Genomic DNA, 16,330 nt, shown 5'->3' on the forward strand with positions numbered 1-16,330 from the left:
TAACCTGACTTGCGTCCCATATTGGTGGTTATTTGGCCATCGTGTACCAGCACTGTGCCAGGCCGGCTCTAGGGATGCTATGGTGAACCAGACAGACCCTGTCACTGCCTCAGGAAGATCATGGTCTGGCCCTTGAAGTTTAAAAGGGAGAACTAAGTGCAGGTGTAGGGGACACACAAATTGAATTTTCAGGCCTGCCTTGGAAAACCAGTGGTGGGGAAGATGGAATGAGGATAACCCTCTTCTGAAGGAGTGACTAGGAAGTAGCTTTTGTTAAGCATCAGCTATATTATACCCACGTGTCTTTTTCAATAGAAGACTGGCATCTACTGGATTTTTTTTTCCAATTTTTTCTTAAAGAAGTTACACTTAAGTTTGGGGAGCATCTCATTTCATATTAGCCGCTGTATGAGTTGAAAAAAATGGCTACTGGAACTTAGTGGGAAGAAAAGGAAGGAAACAGGCATCAGGCAGAGGCAGTTGATTGAACTTGGGAAGATGAGGAATAGATCAGGAAAGGGTTATAATGAAAAGCTTTGGTGTCAAGCATGAAGAGATTTCTAGATTTAGTAATGCACGGAGAGATCAGTTAAATTAGAAGGGAGTAGTTGATGGCTTTGCGAATTGCTAAGGTAGAAGGGAGCTCTTACTCAAGATGTGTGTTCAATTTAAAATGAATGTACTCTTTGGACCTGGACATAAGAGTTCCATTGAATTTTTGCCACTATTTTATATGTAGGGCTGTCATACTTGGGTGAATCTAGCACAGTGCTTTGAGAGAGAGATTCATTCAACAAACGTGTATGGAGCGTTGATTGTACCATACTCTTTATTGGTCTTTTGAAGTACCACAAAGTATATAGACTAGAAGAACATAGGTAAAGATGAGAAAGAGTCCATTGAAGGGGAGAGAAAACAGATAATGATGGTGCTGTGTGATAACTGCCATCATGGAGTTCTATGAAAGCAGAGAAAGACCAACCAAGTATCTGAGGGAATTTATGAAGGCTTCCTAATGGAGGAGGACTAGTTCTTACGGGGTACATATGGGGGAATAGGGAAGAGTGGAAAGGGACTTTGTTCTGCAGAGACATACAGGTTATGGTGTGTGCAGGGACTGTGATGGAAAGCTGATGGATGCACAAACAAAACGTGGCCTGTCTACACAATGGAAGGCTGTTCAGCAATAAAAAGGAACGAAGTACTGATTTGTGCTACAACATGGAGGAACCTTGAGAACATTATGCTAAGTGAAAGCAATCAGACACAAAACACCACATATTATATGATTCCATTTAATGAAATGTCCAGAATAGGTGAGCTGTAGACAGAGAGGAGATCAGTGGTTGCCCAGGGCTGGGAGAAGAAGCGGGTAGAGGGGTGATTGCTAAAGGGTGGGGAGTGTACAGTGTGTGGATGGAAGAGTGGCCTGAGATGAAGTTAGATATAGACTGTTTTGTCATAATGTCTAATTTCCATGCTTGTGTTAGGCTTTAGCTTGTGACCATTGGGTAGCCAATGGGGATGGGAGCAAGGAAGTGACAAAATTTTGTCTGGAAGATAAATGACTGCCTCAGTCTCATTACGTTCCTCCTTAAGAATTTAATACTCAAATAATTAATAGATGTCGTAGCCAGATTTCAAACATAGATTCTACAATAGGGATACAAATTGTTGCTTCCTAGGGATTTTGGAGAGAATCCTTAAACCATTAGTGTAGTCAGAGCACTCTGATAACATGGTTATTGTACGGCTAAGTGGATGACTTAGACTCTATATTAGCCCTAGCTCCAGTTTCAGAAATCGTGCATCCGGGTGGCAGTTGGGTGTTAGCAGTCAGCAGTGAAGGCTAGCTGCCACCTTCCAGGGTTATGAGATTGACAGGGCTAGTGGGGAAAGGAAGCATCGTAATTTGAAGGATGCCATAGAGTGGTGTTTTGTATTTTTTTAACTGAAATATTCATGACTAAGGAAGCATTATTCATTTTATTTTTTTTATTTATTTATTTTCGAGATGGAATATCGCTCTGTCACCCAGGTTGGAGTGCAGTGGCACGATCTTGGTTCACTGCAGCCTCCACCTCCCAGGTTCAAATGATTCTCCTGCCTCAGCCTCCCAAGTAGCTGGGATTACAAGTGTGCGCCACCACACCCGGCTAATTTTTGTATTTTTTAGTAGAGATGGGTTTTGCCATGTTGGCCAGACTGGTCTCGAACTCCTGGCCTCAAGGGATCCTCCCACCTCGGCCTCCCAAAGTGCTGGGATTACAGGCGTGAGCCATCATGCCCAGTCCAGCTTTAAAGATTGAATTGAGACTGTTGTTTTGCAGTAAGACCTGAAGTTAACAAATCTTTACTGAGCATCTACTCTGTGCCAAAGATATTATTAGATACTAGGATTTACCTTGGTAAGCAAGAGAGAGTTCATGTTGCTTACACTCTCATAGGAGAGATGATTTTTAAATGATTTAGCAAATAAAGCAATTAGAGGTTGTAATGAGGATTATGAAGCACATATGATAGAGGAAAGAAGGGACGGTTGGGTACTCTTAAGTGATCTGGTCAGAGAAGGCCTTTCTGTGGTGGTGATATTTAAGCTGAGACCCCACGGTTGAGAAGAAGCCAGATAAATGGAGTGAGAAGATCATTTATTCTGCATAGAGGAAATAATTATGAAACCTGAGCGGGACAGAGTGGGTCAGTGGAGCTAGAACTTGGAGGACAAGTGGAGACGGGTAGAGATGTGACAGGGGAGCTGCAAAGGGCTTAGACCACACAGGGCATTTGGTTTTTATTCTTAGAGCACTGGGGAACCCGTGAGGAGTTTTGAGTAGAATGAGTAGTATGGTCTGATTTCTCTTTGAAGGAGCTGATTTTTTCCTTTGTTTTTTTGGGGGTAACGGCTTTATTGAGATATAATGTACATGCCACACAGTTCACCCATTTATATACAATTCAATGATTTTTACTGTATTCACAGCTATGCAACCATCACTATGTCAATTTTAGAACTTTCTCATCACCCTAAAAGGAAACTCTGTACCCTTCAGCAATACACCCTAACCCCTTCTTCTCCCAGCCCTGGGCAACCACTGACCTACTCTGCCTACAACTCGCCTATTCTAGACATTTCGTATACATGGAATCATATAATATGTGGTGTTTTGTGCCTGGTTGCTTTCACTTAGCATAATGTTCTCAGTATTCCTCCATGTTGTAGCATGAATCAGTACTTCACTCCTTTTTATTGCTTAACAGGCTTCCATTGTGTCTATAGACCACATTTTGTTTGTCCATTCATCAGTTGATGGACAGTTAGGTTGTTTTGACATTTTGGCTATTATAAGTGGTGATATTATGAACATTTATCTACAAATTCTTTGTAGATATGTTATCATTTCTATTGGGCACAAACTTAGGAATAGAATTTCTGGGTCATATGGTAACTCTGTAACCTTTTGAAGAACTGCCGACTGGTGGCTGCACCATTTTATTTTTCACCAGCAATGTATACAGTTTTCTCCACATCCTTGCTAACACTTGTTCATACCCTAGTGGGTATGAAGTGGTATCTCCTTGTCGTTTCGATTTGCATTTCCCTGATGATTAATGATGCTGAGCATCTTTTTGTGTGCTTATTGGCCTTTTTTTTTGAAATAAAGTCTCGCTCTATTGCCTAGGCTGGAGTGCAGTGGCGCGATCTTGGCTCACTACAACCTCCACCTCTCGGGTTCAAGTGATTCTTGTTCCTTCGGCCTCCTGAGTAGCTGGGATTACCGATGTGCACCACTATGCCCACCTAATTTTTGTATTTTTAGTAGAGACAGGGTTTCACCATGTTGGCCAGGCTGCTCTCGAACTCCCAACCTCAGGTGATCCACCGGCCTTGGCCTCCCAAAGTGCTGGGATTATAGATGTGAGCCACTGTGCCCGGCCTTACTGGGCATTTGTGTGTCTTCTTTGGAGAAATTTTCTTAGACTTTGCCCGTTGTAAAATTGTCTTTTGTTGTTGTTTTGAGATGAAGTGTTGCTGTGTTGATCAGGCTGGTCTCAAATTCCTGGGTTCAAGCGATCTTCCCACCCCAGCCTCCCAAGTAGCTGAGACTATAGCCACGTGCCACTGCACCCAGCTTTTAAAATTGTCTTTTTATTATTGAGTTATAAGAGCTCTTTATATATTCTGGGTAAAATCTCTTTATCAGATATATAACCAGCAGATATTTTCTTCTATTTTGTGGGTTGTCTTTTTTTTTTTTTTAATTTTTGTCGGTGGTGTGGATTAGATGTATTTTTACTTTCTTGATGGTGCCCTTTGGAACACAAGCGTTTTTCATTTCAGTAAGTCAAAGAGCTAATTTTGCCGGCTGAATGAGCCTGGCTTCTGGGGGCAGGCGTGGAAGACCATGGCAGCAGTGCGGGTGAGGGATATGATAGCTTCTACTATGGCATGGCCACAGAGTTGGTGAGGAGGCGCCAGGCTTGAGGGAGGCTTGGAGATAGGGCTGATGGACTGAGTCGAGAGGTTGTTGTACGGGTGAGGGAAACAGAGGAATTGAGGGTGAATACTAGGATTTCAGCTTGAACAACACTTTTGATTCAAAATGTGATTACGCTGTTACCTGCTGGACAATTGTGACAGTTTCTAATACCTGCTGGAGCCTAGCAAGGGCAGCCCTGCGCTCCCTCCCTGAGTTCTGAAGTTGCTTTTGGTAGGATTATCACTGAGTGTGCCGAGGAGATGGTCAGGGATTCTGACCTTTTGTAATACCCACTAAGACTTCCTAAGCCACCACAAATAAACATTATCTGAGTAGAATAGTGCACTTGGTCTGCAAATGCACTTTCAAGGCAAATCCCTTGACTCCCTTCTAGCTAGACTGCAGTCTCAAAGCCCTTCCTGTGTAGAGCCTGCGAGCTGTCAGTGGATAGCATCAAATCAAGCAGATGGATTCTTGAAAGCTAAGTGTCATCATTTGACAGAGCTACTACAAGGAAAAATATTTTTATTTTTAAAAAATTTTTATTGATCGGTTGATTTGAGATGGGGTCTTTTTCTGTCGCCTAGGCTGGAGTGCAGTGGCTCGATCATGGTTCACTGCAGCCTCAAACTCCCGGGCTCAGTGGATCCTCCAGGTTCAGTCGATCCTCTAGGCTCAATCGATTCTTGTGCCTCAGCCTCCTGAGTAGATGGGACTACAGGCACGCACCACCACACCTGGTTAATTTTTTGTATTTTTTGTAGAGGCAGAGTTTCGTCATGTTGCCCAGGCTGATGTCAAACCCCTGGGCTCGGCCGAGCACGGTGGCTTACGCCTGTAATCCCAGCACTTTTGTAGGCCAAGGAGGGTGGATCACAATGTCAGGAGATCGAGACCATCCTGGCTAACACAGTGAAACCCCATCTCTACTTAAAAAAAAAAAAAAAAAAAAAAAAAAAATTAGCCAGGCATGGTGGCAGGCGCCTGTAGTCCCAGCTACTCAGGAGGCTGAGGCAAGAGAATGGCATGAACCCGGGAGGCGGAGCTTGCAGTGAGCTGAGATCGCACCACTGCACTCCAGCCTGGGCGACAGAGCGAGACTCCGTCTCAAAAAATAAATAAATAAACAAACAAACAAACAAACAAACCCCTGGGCTCAAGTGATCTGCCCACCTCAGCCTCCCAAAGTACTGGGATTACAGATGTGAGCCACTGTGCCTGGCTAAGGAATAACTTTTTTTTGAGATGGAGTTTTGCTCGTTGCACAGGCTGGAGTGCAATGGCGCAATCTTGGTTCACTGGAACCTCTGCCTCCTGGGTTCCAGCGATTCTCCTGCTTCAGCCTCCCGAGTAGCTGGGATTACGGGCACCTCCTACCATGCCCAGCTAATTTTTGTGTTTTAGTAGAGACAGGGTTTCACCAAGTTGGTCATGCTGGTCTCAAACTCCTGACCTCAGGTGATCCACCCACCTTGGGCTCCCAAAGTGCTGGGTTTACATGTGTGAACCACCACACCCGGCCGGTAATAAGATTTTTAAAGGAGGAAATAACGTTAAGCAATACTTATTGGTGAAGAGCTCAGTACTTCCGCTTGTTTGCTAGGAGATCTCATCAGCTAAAGCAGATAAGAAAGTGCCTTCCAGAGATAGGAAGTAGAAGGTGTGAAGGCCAGGACGTGAGAGGCCAGGCCTGTTGTAATTGGAAGCAATTCAGTGTGGCTGGAGGACAAGTGAGAGATCCTGGGGTGGCAGAGGCCAGATCACCAAGGTTCTTGTAAGCCAGCAACACTTGGGCTTTAGCAGGAGGAGGATGGGGACCACTGCAGAGTGTTAAGCAAGGGAGTGATGACATCAGCTTTGCACATCAGGAAAATCCCTCTGTTTGCCACGTGGATGACGGGGAGGGAGAGGCGGGCAGATGAGCTGGGCACCAGAGAGAGCTGCAGGTGAGAGGTAGCGGTGGCCCGAGCTAGGGGTGACACACTGGGATGTGTGGGAGATGTACTGAACGGAGAATCGGGGACATGGAGAGGAGAGGAGGAGGGATCAGGGATGATGCTCCTTTTCTGGCTTGGTCAGCGTGGCCCAAGCAGCTGGTAGAAGATACAAGATAGGTAAGTGTTTTTGACATTGTTCATTTACTCTGTGTTTATAGCTAGGATGTAAGTTTTACTAATCCCATTTCAGATGGTAAATGGAGATCTAGAGAGGTTAAGCAATTTTTCCAGGGTGCCTCAGGTAGTTTTAGGAGCATTGGGATTTGAACTCAGGTCTTTTTCACTTCAGTATCATTAGCCACTCATCGTGCAGTTCTTCCTCGGTGGAAAGAGGGTCAGTTCTGTGGCTGTGGGTCTGAGACCTGGGGGTTGGGTGAGGTGGAACATGGAGTTGGGTGAAAATTGGGTAAGGAGGAGCAGAAAGTCTTAGCAGAAATGTTTGTTGAGTCTGCATTGTTTTTCCCAAACCTACCACAGGACAGTGAGACAGTAGCTCTGTGCCTCTTCCTCAGCCTGTCCTAGACACTCTTTCTGCCAGGAGGACAGTTTTGCTGGGAGTTGGCCTCAACCTGCTCCTCCTATCTGAATGGTGGGTAAAGGACAGGCAAGCCTGATGCTAAGCTCTTCCAGAGGCCCCCAGATAGGGAAATAGCATGGATTCTCTTGTGCCCGCTGGGGACTTTCTAGGCACCTGGCCCCCAGACATGGCTGTCTTGACTTATCTGGGTGCTATGGCTTATGGGCCTCTAGATGTCCTTTGGAAAAACATGTGTGAGGCATAAATTGATATGAACATTCTTCAAGGCAGTTTGGCAATACATTCTTTTTTAATTCAACATCTTCACCTCTTGAAGTGTACTCCAAGAGTGTGCTTAGATATATTTCGTTGTTTATGATGGTGAAATTAAAATCTTTTGGTTGAGAAAATTTTGGTTTATCCATACAGTGTGTTCTCTGCAGTTTTTCTGTATAGTCACTAAAAATCACATTCTAGGGGAATATTTAATAACATGGAAAATACTCATGATTTATTAAGTGAAAAAGTCTGTGTGTGTGCGTATATGTTTATATACATATATCTGTAGCTATCTATGTATATGGCATATCTCAGTATGATGAGATTGTGACTTTTCTTTACTTCTTTGTCCTTTTATTTTGAGACAGGGTCTCACTCTGTCACCCAGGCTGGAGTACAGTGGTATAATCAGCTCACTGCAGCCTTGATCTCCTGGGTTCAAGCAATTCTCTGTGCACCACCACACCTGGCTAATTTTTGTATTTTTTGTAGAGTCAGGATCTTGCTGTGTTTCCCAGGCTGGTCTCAAATTTCTGGCCTCAAGTGATCTACCCGCCTTGGCCTCCCAAAGTGCTAAGATTACAGGTGTGAGCCACCGCCCCCAGCCGCCTTTGTACTTTTCTTTTCTTTTCTTTTTTTTTTTGAGATTGAGTTTCACTCTCGTTGCCCAGGCTGGACTGCACAATCTTGGCTCACCACAACCTCCGCCTTCTGGGTTCAAGCGATTCTCCTGCCTCAGCCTCCCCAAGTGGCTGGGATTACAGGCATGCGCCACCATGCCTGGCTAATTTTGTATTTTTAGTAGAGACGGGGTTTCTCCATGTTGGTCAGGCTGGTCTTGAACTCCCAACCTCAGGTGATCCGCCCCCTCTTCAGTCTCCCAAAGTGCTGGGGTTTACAAGTGTGAGCCACCGTGCCCGGCCTTCTTTGTGCTTTTCTATATTAACAAATTTTTGAGGCCGGGCATGGTGGTTCATACCTGTAATCCCAGCAAGTCTGGGCGTGGTGGCTCAAGCCTATAATCCCAGCACTTTGAGAGGCCAAGGTGGGTGGATCACCTGAGGTCAGGAGTTCAAGACCAGCATGATCAACATGGTGAAACCCCATCTCTACTAAAAATACAAAAATTAGCCAGGTCTGGTGGCAGGCACCTGTAATCCCAGCTACTTGGGAGGCTGAGGCACAAGAATCGCTTGAACCTGGGAGGCAGAGGTTGCAGTGAGCCAAGATCGTGCTACTGCACTCCAGCCTGGGCTACAGAGCAAGTCTCAAAAAAAAAAAGCAAATTTTTGATAGTAAGCATTTATAACTGTTATAAAAAGAAACCTTTATTTTTAAAAAGTTAAATAAATTATGGCACATCAATGTGTATATGAGTATATATGTATGCACTCTTTAAGGAAACAAAGGCTTTTACTATTTCTGTGCCTTGGAAAGAAGAATGAGAAGTTTCTGCATCCATGAAGTGGAGGTAACATTCATGTCTAATGTTTGGGGATTGCAGGAAAAAAAAAAATGGAAATAACTACAAGTTTCTGCATCCATGAAGTGGAGGTGACATTCATGTCTAATGTTTGGGGATTGCAGGAAAAAAAAAATGGAAGTAACTATGGTGCCTACTTCATGTTTTTTTTGTTTTTTTTTTTCTTTTTTTGGTGAGGATTTAATGGGTTCGTGTGCTAAGAACAGTTTGTGTTAAGTACAGATGGTTTTCAACTTGCAAGGTTTCAACTGTTTTTTGACTTTAAGATTGAGCGAAAATGATACCATTCAGTAGAAACCATATTTCCAGTAACCATACAACCATTCTGTTTTTCACTTTCAATATGGTATTAAATAAATTACATGGGATATTCAACACTTTGTGGTAAAATAGGCTTTAGTTAGATGATTTTGCCCAGCTGTAGGCTAACATAAGTATTATAAGCACATTTAAGTTAGGCTAGGCTAAGCTAAGATGTTCGGCAAGTTCAGTGTATTAAATGTATTGTGACTTACATTTTCAGCTTATGATGGTTTTCTTGGGACATAACCCCATTGTAAGTTGAGGAGCATCTGTAAAAACATTAGCTATTCCCATTATTATTACTTCAAAAGAGGGTGGATTGGGTTCTTAAGTATCACAGAGGAATGCAATTATTATTATTATTATTTACTTACCTTTAAGAAAGTTCTCATACATGGATATATTCTGCCTTCCTACTTCACTGTATTGGCTATTGTGACTATCAGATGAAATGGGAATCTAAGGCCGGGCACGTTGGCTCACACCTATAATCCCAGCACTTTGGGAGGCTCAGGCGGGCAGATCACGAGGTCAGGAGTTCAAGACCAGCCTGGCCAATGTGGTGAAACCCCCGTCTCTACTAAAAAATATAAAAATTATCCGGGCATGGTGGCACACGCCTGTAGTCCCAGCTACTCGGGAGGATGAGGCAGAAGAACCCAGGAGGCGGGTGTTGCAGTGAGCCCAGATCGCACCACTACACTCCAGCTTGGGGGACAGAGCGAGACTCTGTCTCAAAAATAAAAAAAAGAAATAAAATCTAAAAATGCTTGGAAAACTGGATATGCTATACAGATTTAGGGAATTATTATTCCAGCATTGAATTGTGGTCATATTGAAGAAAAAATGATATTTTGCTGCTCTTCCATTCTGTTTTTTAGAATTTTATATTTAATATTTTTTCTTTTGCTCTACACATTCAGAGAAACTTCTCTAGTAATGAACTATAGAAATGATCCCAGAAAGCGCAGCCTTTGTTCTTCCGTTCTTGTCACTCATTCCTTCCTTGCATATTTTCCTTTTATTTATTCATTTAAGAGACAGTGTCTCACTCTGTCACTCAGGCTAGAGTGCAGTGACACAGTCATAGCTCACTGCAGCCTCAAGTTCGTAGGCTCAAGTGATCTCCCTGGCTGGGTGCAGTGGCTCACACCTGTAATCCCAGCACTTGGGGAAGCTGAGAAGGAAGCATCACTTGAGCCCAGGAGACCAGCCTAGGCAACATAGTGAAACGCTCTCTATTTTATAAAATGAAATATTTGTTTGAAAAGCGTGATCTTCCCACCTCAGCCTCATGAGTAGCTAGGACTGCAGGCATGCAGCACCATGCGTGACTAATTTTTAAAAATATTTTTTGTTGAGGCGGGAGTCTTCCTATGTTGCCCAGGCTGGTTGTGAACTCCTGGTCTCAAGCAGTTCTCCCACCTTGGCCTCCCAAAGCACTAGGATTACAGGCATAAGCCACTGTTCCTGGGTCAAATTTTCTATTTCATCATTCCTTCATTTATGCAACAAATACTTGCTGAATGCCTCTGATGTGCCTAGCCCTTTTCTCCCTGTGGGGGGAAGAGGGGTGAGTGAGGCCGATATGGACTCTGCTGTTATGGGTCTTACAGACTAGTGTGTGTGTCGGAGTGGCAGGCAGGCAGATGGCCAGTCAGAGAAAAGAAAGGAGATGTGTGGCTAGGCCGGGCACAGTGGCTCACACCTGTAATCCAAGCACTTTGGGAGGCTGAGATGGGAGGATCTCTTGAGCCCAGGAGCTTGAGGCTGTAGTAAGCCACTATTGAGACCAGCCTGGGCAACATAGCGAGACCTCATCTCTACAAAATAATTTAAAAATTAGCCAGGCATGGTGGCATATTCCTGTAGTCCCAGCTACGTGGGAGGTGGAGGCAGGAAGTTCACTTGAGCCCAGGAGTTTGAGGCTTCAGTGAGTCATGATCTTGCTACTGCTTTCCAGCCTGGGTCACAGAGTGAGACTGTGTCTCAAAAAAAAAGTAGAAGAAAGGGCCTGTGTAGAGAAAGTAAAACTGGGGGAGGTGACAGAGAGAGAACTCAGTAGGGGAGGAGAAGTCAAGTACGGCCTCATGAAAGAGGGCACAATTGAGAAGGAGGAAGAGCTCAGTAAAGAAAGAACATTCCAAATGGATGGAACAGCCAATGCAAGGGCCCTGGGGTGAGAACGAGCTGGATTAATTTGATCAGAAGAGGGATTGGAAGTTGGTCCGTCCACTATGTAGAAATAGAAAACCTACAGTTCAAAGAGACCATAAATCCATGATGCAAGAAGTTTCTATGAGAGGAGCTTGGAAGTCTCCATAGAACCTGTAGAGCTAAAATATCCCTCCAGGTGTAATCAGGTACAGAGCATCTACCTGGACTGTTACAACTTGCCTGTCAGAGCTGTGACTGTGGTGTTGGCAAGAGCCTAGGACTTGGAGGGAAAAGACCTAGAGTCAAGTCTCGGCTGTTTGATCTTGAGTGAGTCTTATGACCCTCTGGCCCTCAGTCCCTTCTAAAAGTTGGGGATGATGCTACCTGTCTTATAAGGTAGGGTCAGGATTAAATGAGTGAGTGAGCACTTTGTGAAAGATGACGTGCATGGAAGGGTTGCATATCTTTAGTAAGGGAAGCTTTGAAGCCAAAGTGCAAGTGGGTGGGTCTCCATGTGGAACAGAGTAAGGTGCTGTGTGGCTGGACTCTTGAGTGCTGAGGAGGCTGTGGGCATCCAACCAGGCCAGGGCACCTGTTCTTCACCATCTCATTAACACAGCCAGCATATCTGCATCTGAGATTGGCCCACTATTCTCCTACTAGAGTGTCTTTCCTGTTTGTCTTTTCCATATCCTGTCCCACCTGGTGGGCTTCATAGTTCAGGATGTGTTCAGTGAAGCCATGTCTACACTCACTCTAATCCCCACTGATCTCTCTCTCTTCTCATGAAAACCCACAAATTGTCACCTCATTACTTGTGGATTTGTGTCTTTTCACTGTTTCATCTGCCTCCCTGTGTAGATCATAAGCTACTTGGGAGTAAGAACTGTTTTGTTTTTTGTATTCTTTCAACTCCCCCATGGCATTCACGACAACATAAATCATAGAGGTCAGAACATACTGAAGTGCATTTTGAGTTAAAATGCTCAAAAGTGATCTTAGTGACACGTGTTTACTTTCTCTGTTTATTTAATGTTTACTATAATGCAGCTATAATGTTTACCTGCCTAAAATTTAATGCAGCTATAAAGTTTACCTGCCTAAAAGTTCCATGTTGCCATTATTAAACATACTTCTTTTTGCCGTGACTAGGCATTGAAAGGATTGTAATGCTTTGTTCTGTAGCCCCCAGGTTTCCCTAGATGACAAATAAGCATTCCTTTTCCTGCGTGAAGATCGTCTGTGGAAACCTTGGCCATGGCATCGATATCAGAGCCTGTTACATTCAGAGAGTTCTGCCCGTTGTACTATCTCCTCAATGCCATTCCGACAAAGATCCAGAAGGGTTTCCGCTCTATCGTGGTCTATCTCACGGCCCTCGACGCCAACGGGGACTACATCGCGTTGGGCAGCAGCATCGGCATGCTCTATCTGTACTGCCGGCACCTCAACCAGATGAGGAAGTACAACTTTGAGGTGAGCCTTGCTTTGCTTTTCACCTGAGGGGGCATGAGCCATAGCTGACGCTTAACATGCTTGTGTTCTAGGATGAGATAATTTACTTCTGATTTGCCAGAATGTGGCCTTAATACCTCACCCAAACAATACTTTAAAACCGTCTTTAGCTGAAGTGGAATATAACTAAAAACATTGGTGTTTTTAACTTTTTCCTGCCTCCAAAAATCTAACATCACTTTATTTATTTATTTGAGACAGAGTCTCGCTCTGTTGTCCAGCCTAGAGTGCAGTGGGACAATCATAGCTCATTGTAGCCTCAAACTCCTGGGCTCAAGTGATCCTTTTGCTTCAACTTCCTGAGTAGCTAGGACCACAGGGATGACTGCCACACCCAGCTAATTTTTGTTTTGTTTTGTCTGTAGAGACATGGTTTCACTATGTTGCCCAGACTGGTCTTGAACTCCTCGGCTTGAGCAGTCCTCCTGCCTTGGCCTCCCAAAGTGCTCGGATTACAGGCATGAGCCACCACACCTGGCCTAACATCACTTTAAAAGAGAACATCACCTGAGGTCAGGAGTTTGAGACCAGCCTTGACCAATATGGTGAAACCCTGTCTCTACTAAAAATACAAAAATTAGCTGGGTATGGTGGCATGCACCTGTACTTCCAGCTACTCAGGAGGCTGAGACAGGAGAATTGCTTGAACCTGGGAGATGGAGGTTGCAGTGAGCCAAGATCACACCAATGCACTCCAGCCTAGGTGACAGAGTGAGACTCCATCTTAAAAAAAAGAAAGAAAGAAAGAAAGAGAAGATTTTAGTATTTAAAACTTACTACAACACTTTGAAAGCAGATATTTTTTTTCCTAAGTGTTTACAGGAACAGGCACATGCCTGTTTTTCAAAGTTTTGAATAATCTCTAGTTCTTCTCTTGAAATTATGATGAAAAAAGGATTTATATGAATATTGGCTCATTGCCAGAATATGCACCTCTTAGCTGAGCTGAGGTCTCTTCTATAGCATTGGGATCCTGACCAATCTGTTTCTTCAGTGCTGTGGACTCAGGCATTTCTGTGTATTGTAGATATTGGTGGAGATGTTATTTGACCGTGTTGTGGCTGGCACCAACTATTGGTGAACTGTAATTCACCCACTTAGTCAATATCTGTAGTTTATTGAGTACATCACTTTTGTGAGAGACTCAAAGTTGACTGAGTTGTGGCTTCTACCACATGGGACTCTATTCTCTCTGTGGTTAGGGGGCTTTTATGGACCAAGATACAGCTTTTGTATCTAAGAGAAATGTTTACAAATACTTGTGTTTTAATCAATATTCAATATATTAAAGTTTTAATTTAAAACGTAACTACCTTAAGCCTCTGTGCTCATTTTAAAATAATAAAAATGGTTGGTACACATACAGCCCTTTCTATGTGTCAGACATTATTCTTTAAAAATATGTTTTTAAAATTTTTTAAAACATTATTTTTTCCTTCTCACTATGCTTCTTGGACAGACATATATTAACTCATTTTATCCTCACAAAAACTCTCTGAGGCAGATGTTATAATGATCTTCCTCATTTACGAAGGAGACAGCTGGTGAAGAGAGGGTAGGTGACTTGCCTGAGGTTGGCTGGTAGTAAATGGCAGCACTGTCACGTGAACTTGGGCAGACTGTCTCTAGGGTCTGTATTAATTTTTTTTTTTTTTTTTTGAGACGGAGTTTCACTCTTGTTGCCCAGGCTGGAGTGCAATGACATGATCTCGGCTCACTGCAACCTCCACCTCCCAGGTTCAAGCAATTTTCCTGCCTCAGCCTCCAAAGCAGCTGGGATTACAGGCACCCGCTATCACACCCAGCTAATTTTTGTATTTTTAGTAGAGACGGTGTTTCACCATGTTGGCCAGGCTGGTCTCAAACTCCTGACGTCAGGTGATCCATCTGCCTCAGCCTCCCAAAGTGCTGTGATTACAGGCGTGAGCTACCACACCTGCCTGTGTATTAATATTTTTTGTATAAAAATTAGAACTACTGCTATTTCTTCTCTTTGAGTAATAGCTCATGGATTTGACTGATCAAATTCCCCAAACATTTAAAACCATTACATAATCTTTCAAACTGTAGTTAGGAGTTTAATAGTCTGAAATCTCTCAAATGCTTCAGACACTTATAAGGAAGACTTATGAATCCAATGATGAACCCCAACAAGATTAATCAAAGAAATCCCTGCACAGAGACATCCTAGTCACACTGCTAAAGATCACAATCTTAAAATCCGTGCACAGAGGCATCCTAGTCACACTGCTGAAGATCACAATCTTAAAATCCATGCACAGAGGCATCATAGTCACACTGCTGAAGATCACAATCTTAAAATCCATGCACAGAGGCATCCTAGTCACACTGCTGAAGATCACAATCTTAAAATCCATGCACAGAGGCATCCTAGTCACACTGCTGAAGATCACAATCTTAAAAATAGCCAGAGAACAATGACGTATTACCTGTAGAGGAACAATGATTTAAATGACTGTGGATGTCTCATCAGAAACTGTATTAGCCCATTCTCACGCTGCTATGAAGAAATACCCAAGCCTGTATAATTTATAAAGGAAAGAGGTTTTATTGACTCACAGTTCCGCATGGCTGGGGAGGCCTCAGGAAACTTACAGTCATGGTGGAAGGCGCCTCTTCACAGGGCTCACTGTCACAAGAACATGAGGGAGGAAACCATGCCCACGACTCAATTATCTCTACCTGGTCCCTCCTACGACATGTGGGGATTATGGGAACTATAATTCAAGATGAAATTTGGGTGAGGACACAGCCAAACCATATCAGAAACAATGGAAGCTGGAAGACAGTAGCATTTTTTTGGTTTTTTGTTTTTGTTTTGTTTTGAGATGGAGTCTCACTCTGTCGCCCAGGCTAGAGTGCAGTGGCACGATCTCGGCTCACTGCAACCTCCACCTCCCGGGTCCAAGCGACTCTCATGCCTCAGCCTCCCGAGTAGCTGGGACTACAGGTGCCCGCCACCATGCCCTGCTAAATTTTTGTATTTTTAGTGGAGACAGGGTTTCACCATGTTCGCCAGGATGGTCTCGATCTCCTGACCTCGTGATCCGCCCGCCTCGGCCTCCCGAAGTGCTGGGATTACAGGCATGAATCACCGCACCCAGCTTGTTTTTTTGTTTTTTTGTTTTTTTTTGTTGTTGTTGTTGTTTTGGCAGAGTTTCGCTCTTGTTGCTCAGGCTGGAGCGCAGTGACGCGATCTTGGCTCACTGCAACCTCCGCCTCCTGGGTTCAAACAATTCTCCTGCCTCAGCCTCCCTTGTAGCTGGGATTACAGGCACACGCCACCACGCTCAGCTAATTTTTCTATTTTTAGTAGAGACGGGGTTTCACCGTGTTGTCCAGGCTGGTCTCAAACTCCTGATGTCAGGTGATCCACTCGCCTCGGCCTCCCAAAATGCTGGGATTACAGCTGTGAGCCACTGCACCTGGCCGATAGTAGCACATTTTTAAAGTGGCTGAGAGGCCGGGCATGATGGCTCACACCTGTAATTCCAGAAGTTTGGGAGGCTGAGGCGGGTGGATCACTTGAGGTCGGGAGTTCGAGACCAACCTGGCCAACATGGCGAGAGCCCCATCTCTA

The 16,330-nt window shown here is 44.1% G+C and overlaps 1 protein-coding gene and 1 pseudogene across 2 annotated transcripts in view; one reads left to right on the forward strand and one right to left on the reverse strand.

Moving 5' to 3' along the window:
* The window catches only part of TECPR2 (tectonin beta-propeller repeat containing 2), a 148,172-nt gene that overhangs the window by 1,369 nt on the left and 130,473 nt on the right, over positions 1 to 16,330 (forward strand). For both annotated transcript variants that reach the window (XR_008513231.2, XM_024231463.3), the window contains exon 2: positions 12,400 to 12,690. Coding sequence is in view for 1 of the 2 variants with exons in the window: in XM_024231463.3 (XP_024087231.2) it covers positions 12,472 to 12,690 (219 nt within the window). In the remaining variant the exon portion in view is untranslated. The remainder of the gene's footprint in view (positions 1 to 12,399; positions 12,691 to 16,330) is intronic.
* Positions 9,951 to 10,032, reverse strand: LOC112128970 (small nucleolar RNA U3; annotated as a pseudogene).

The sequence above is a fragment of the Pongo abelii genome, chromosome 15, assembly GCF_028885655.2.
Source record: "Pongo abelii isolate AG06213 chromosome 15, NHGRI_mPonAbe1-v2.0_pri, whole genome shotgun sequence".
Taxonomy (NCBI): Eukaryota; Metazoa; Chordata; class Mammalia; order Primates; family Hominidae; genus Pongo; species Pongo abelii.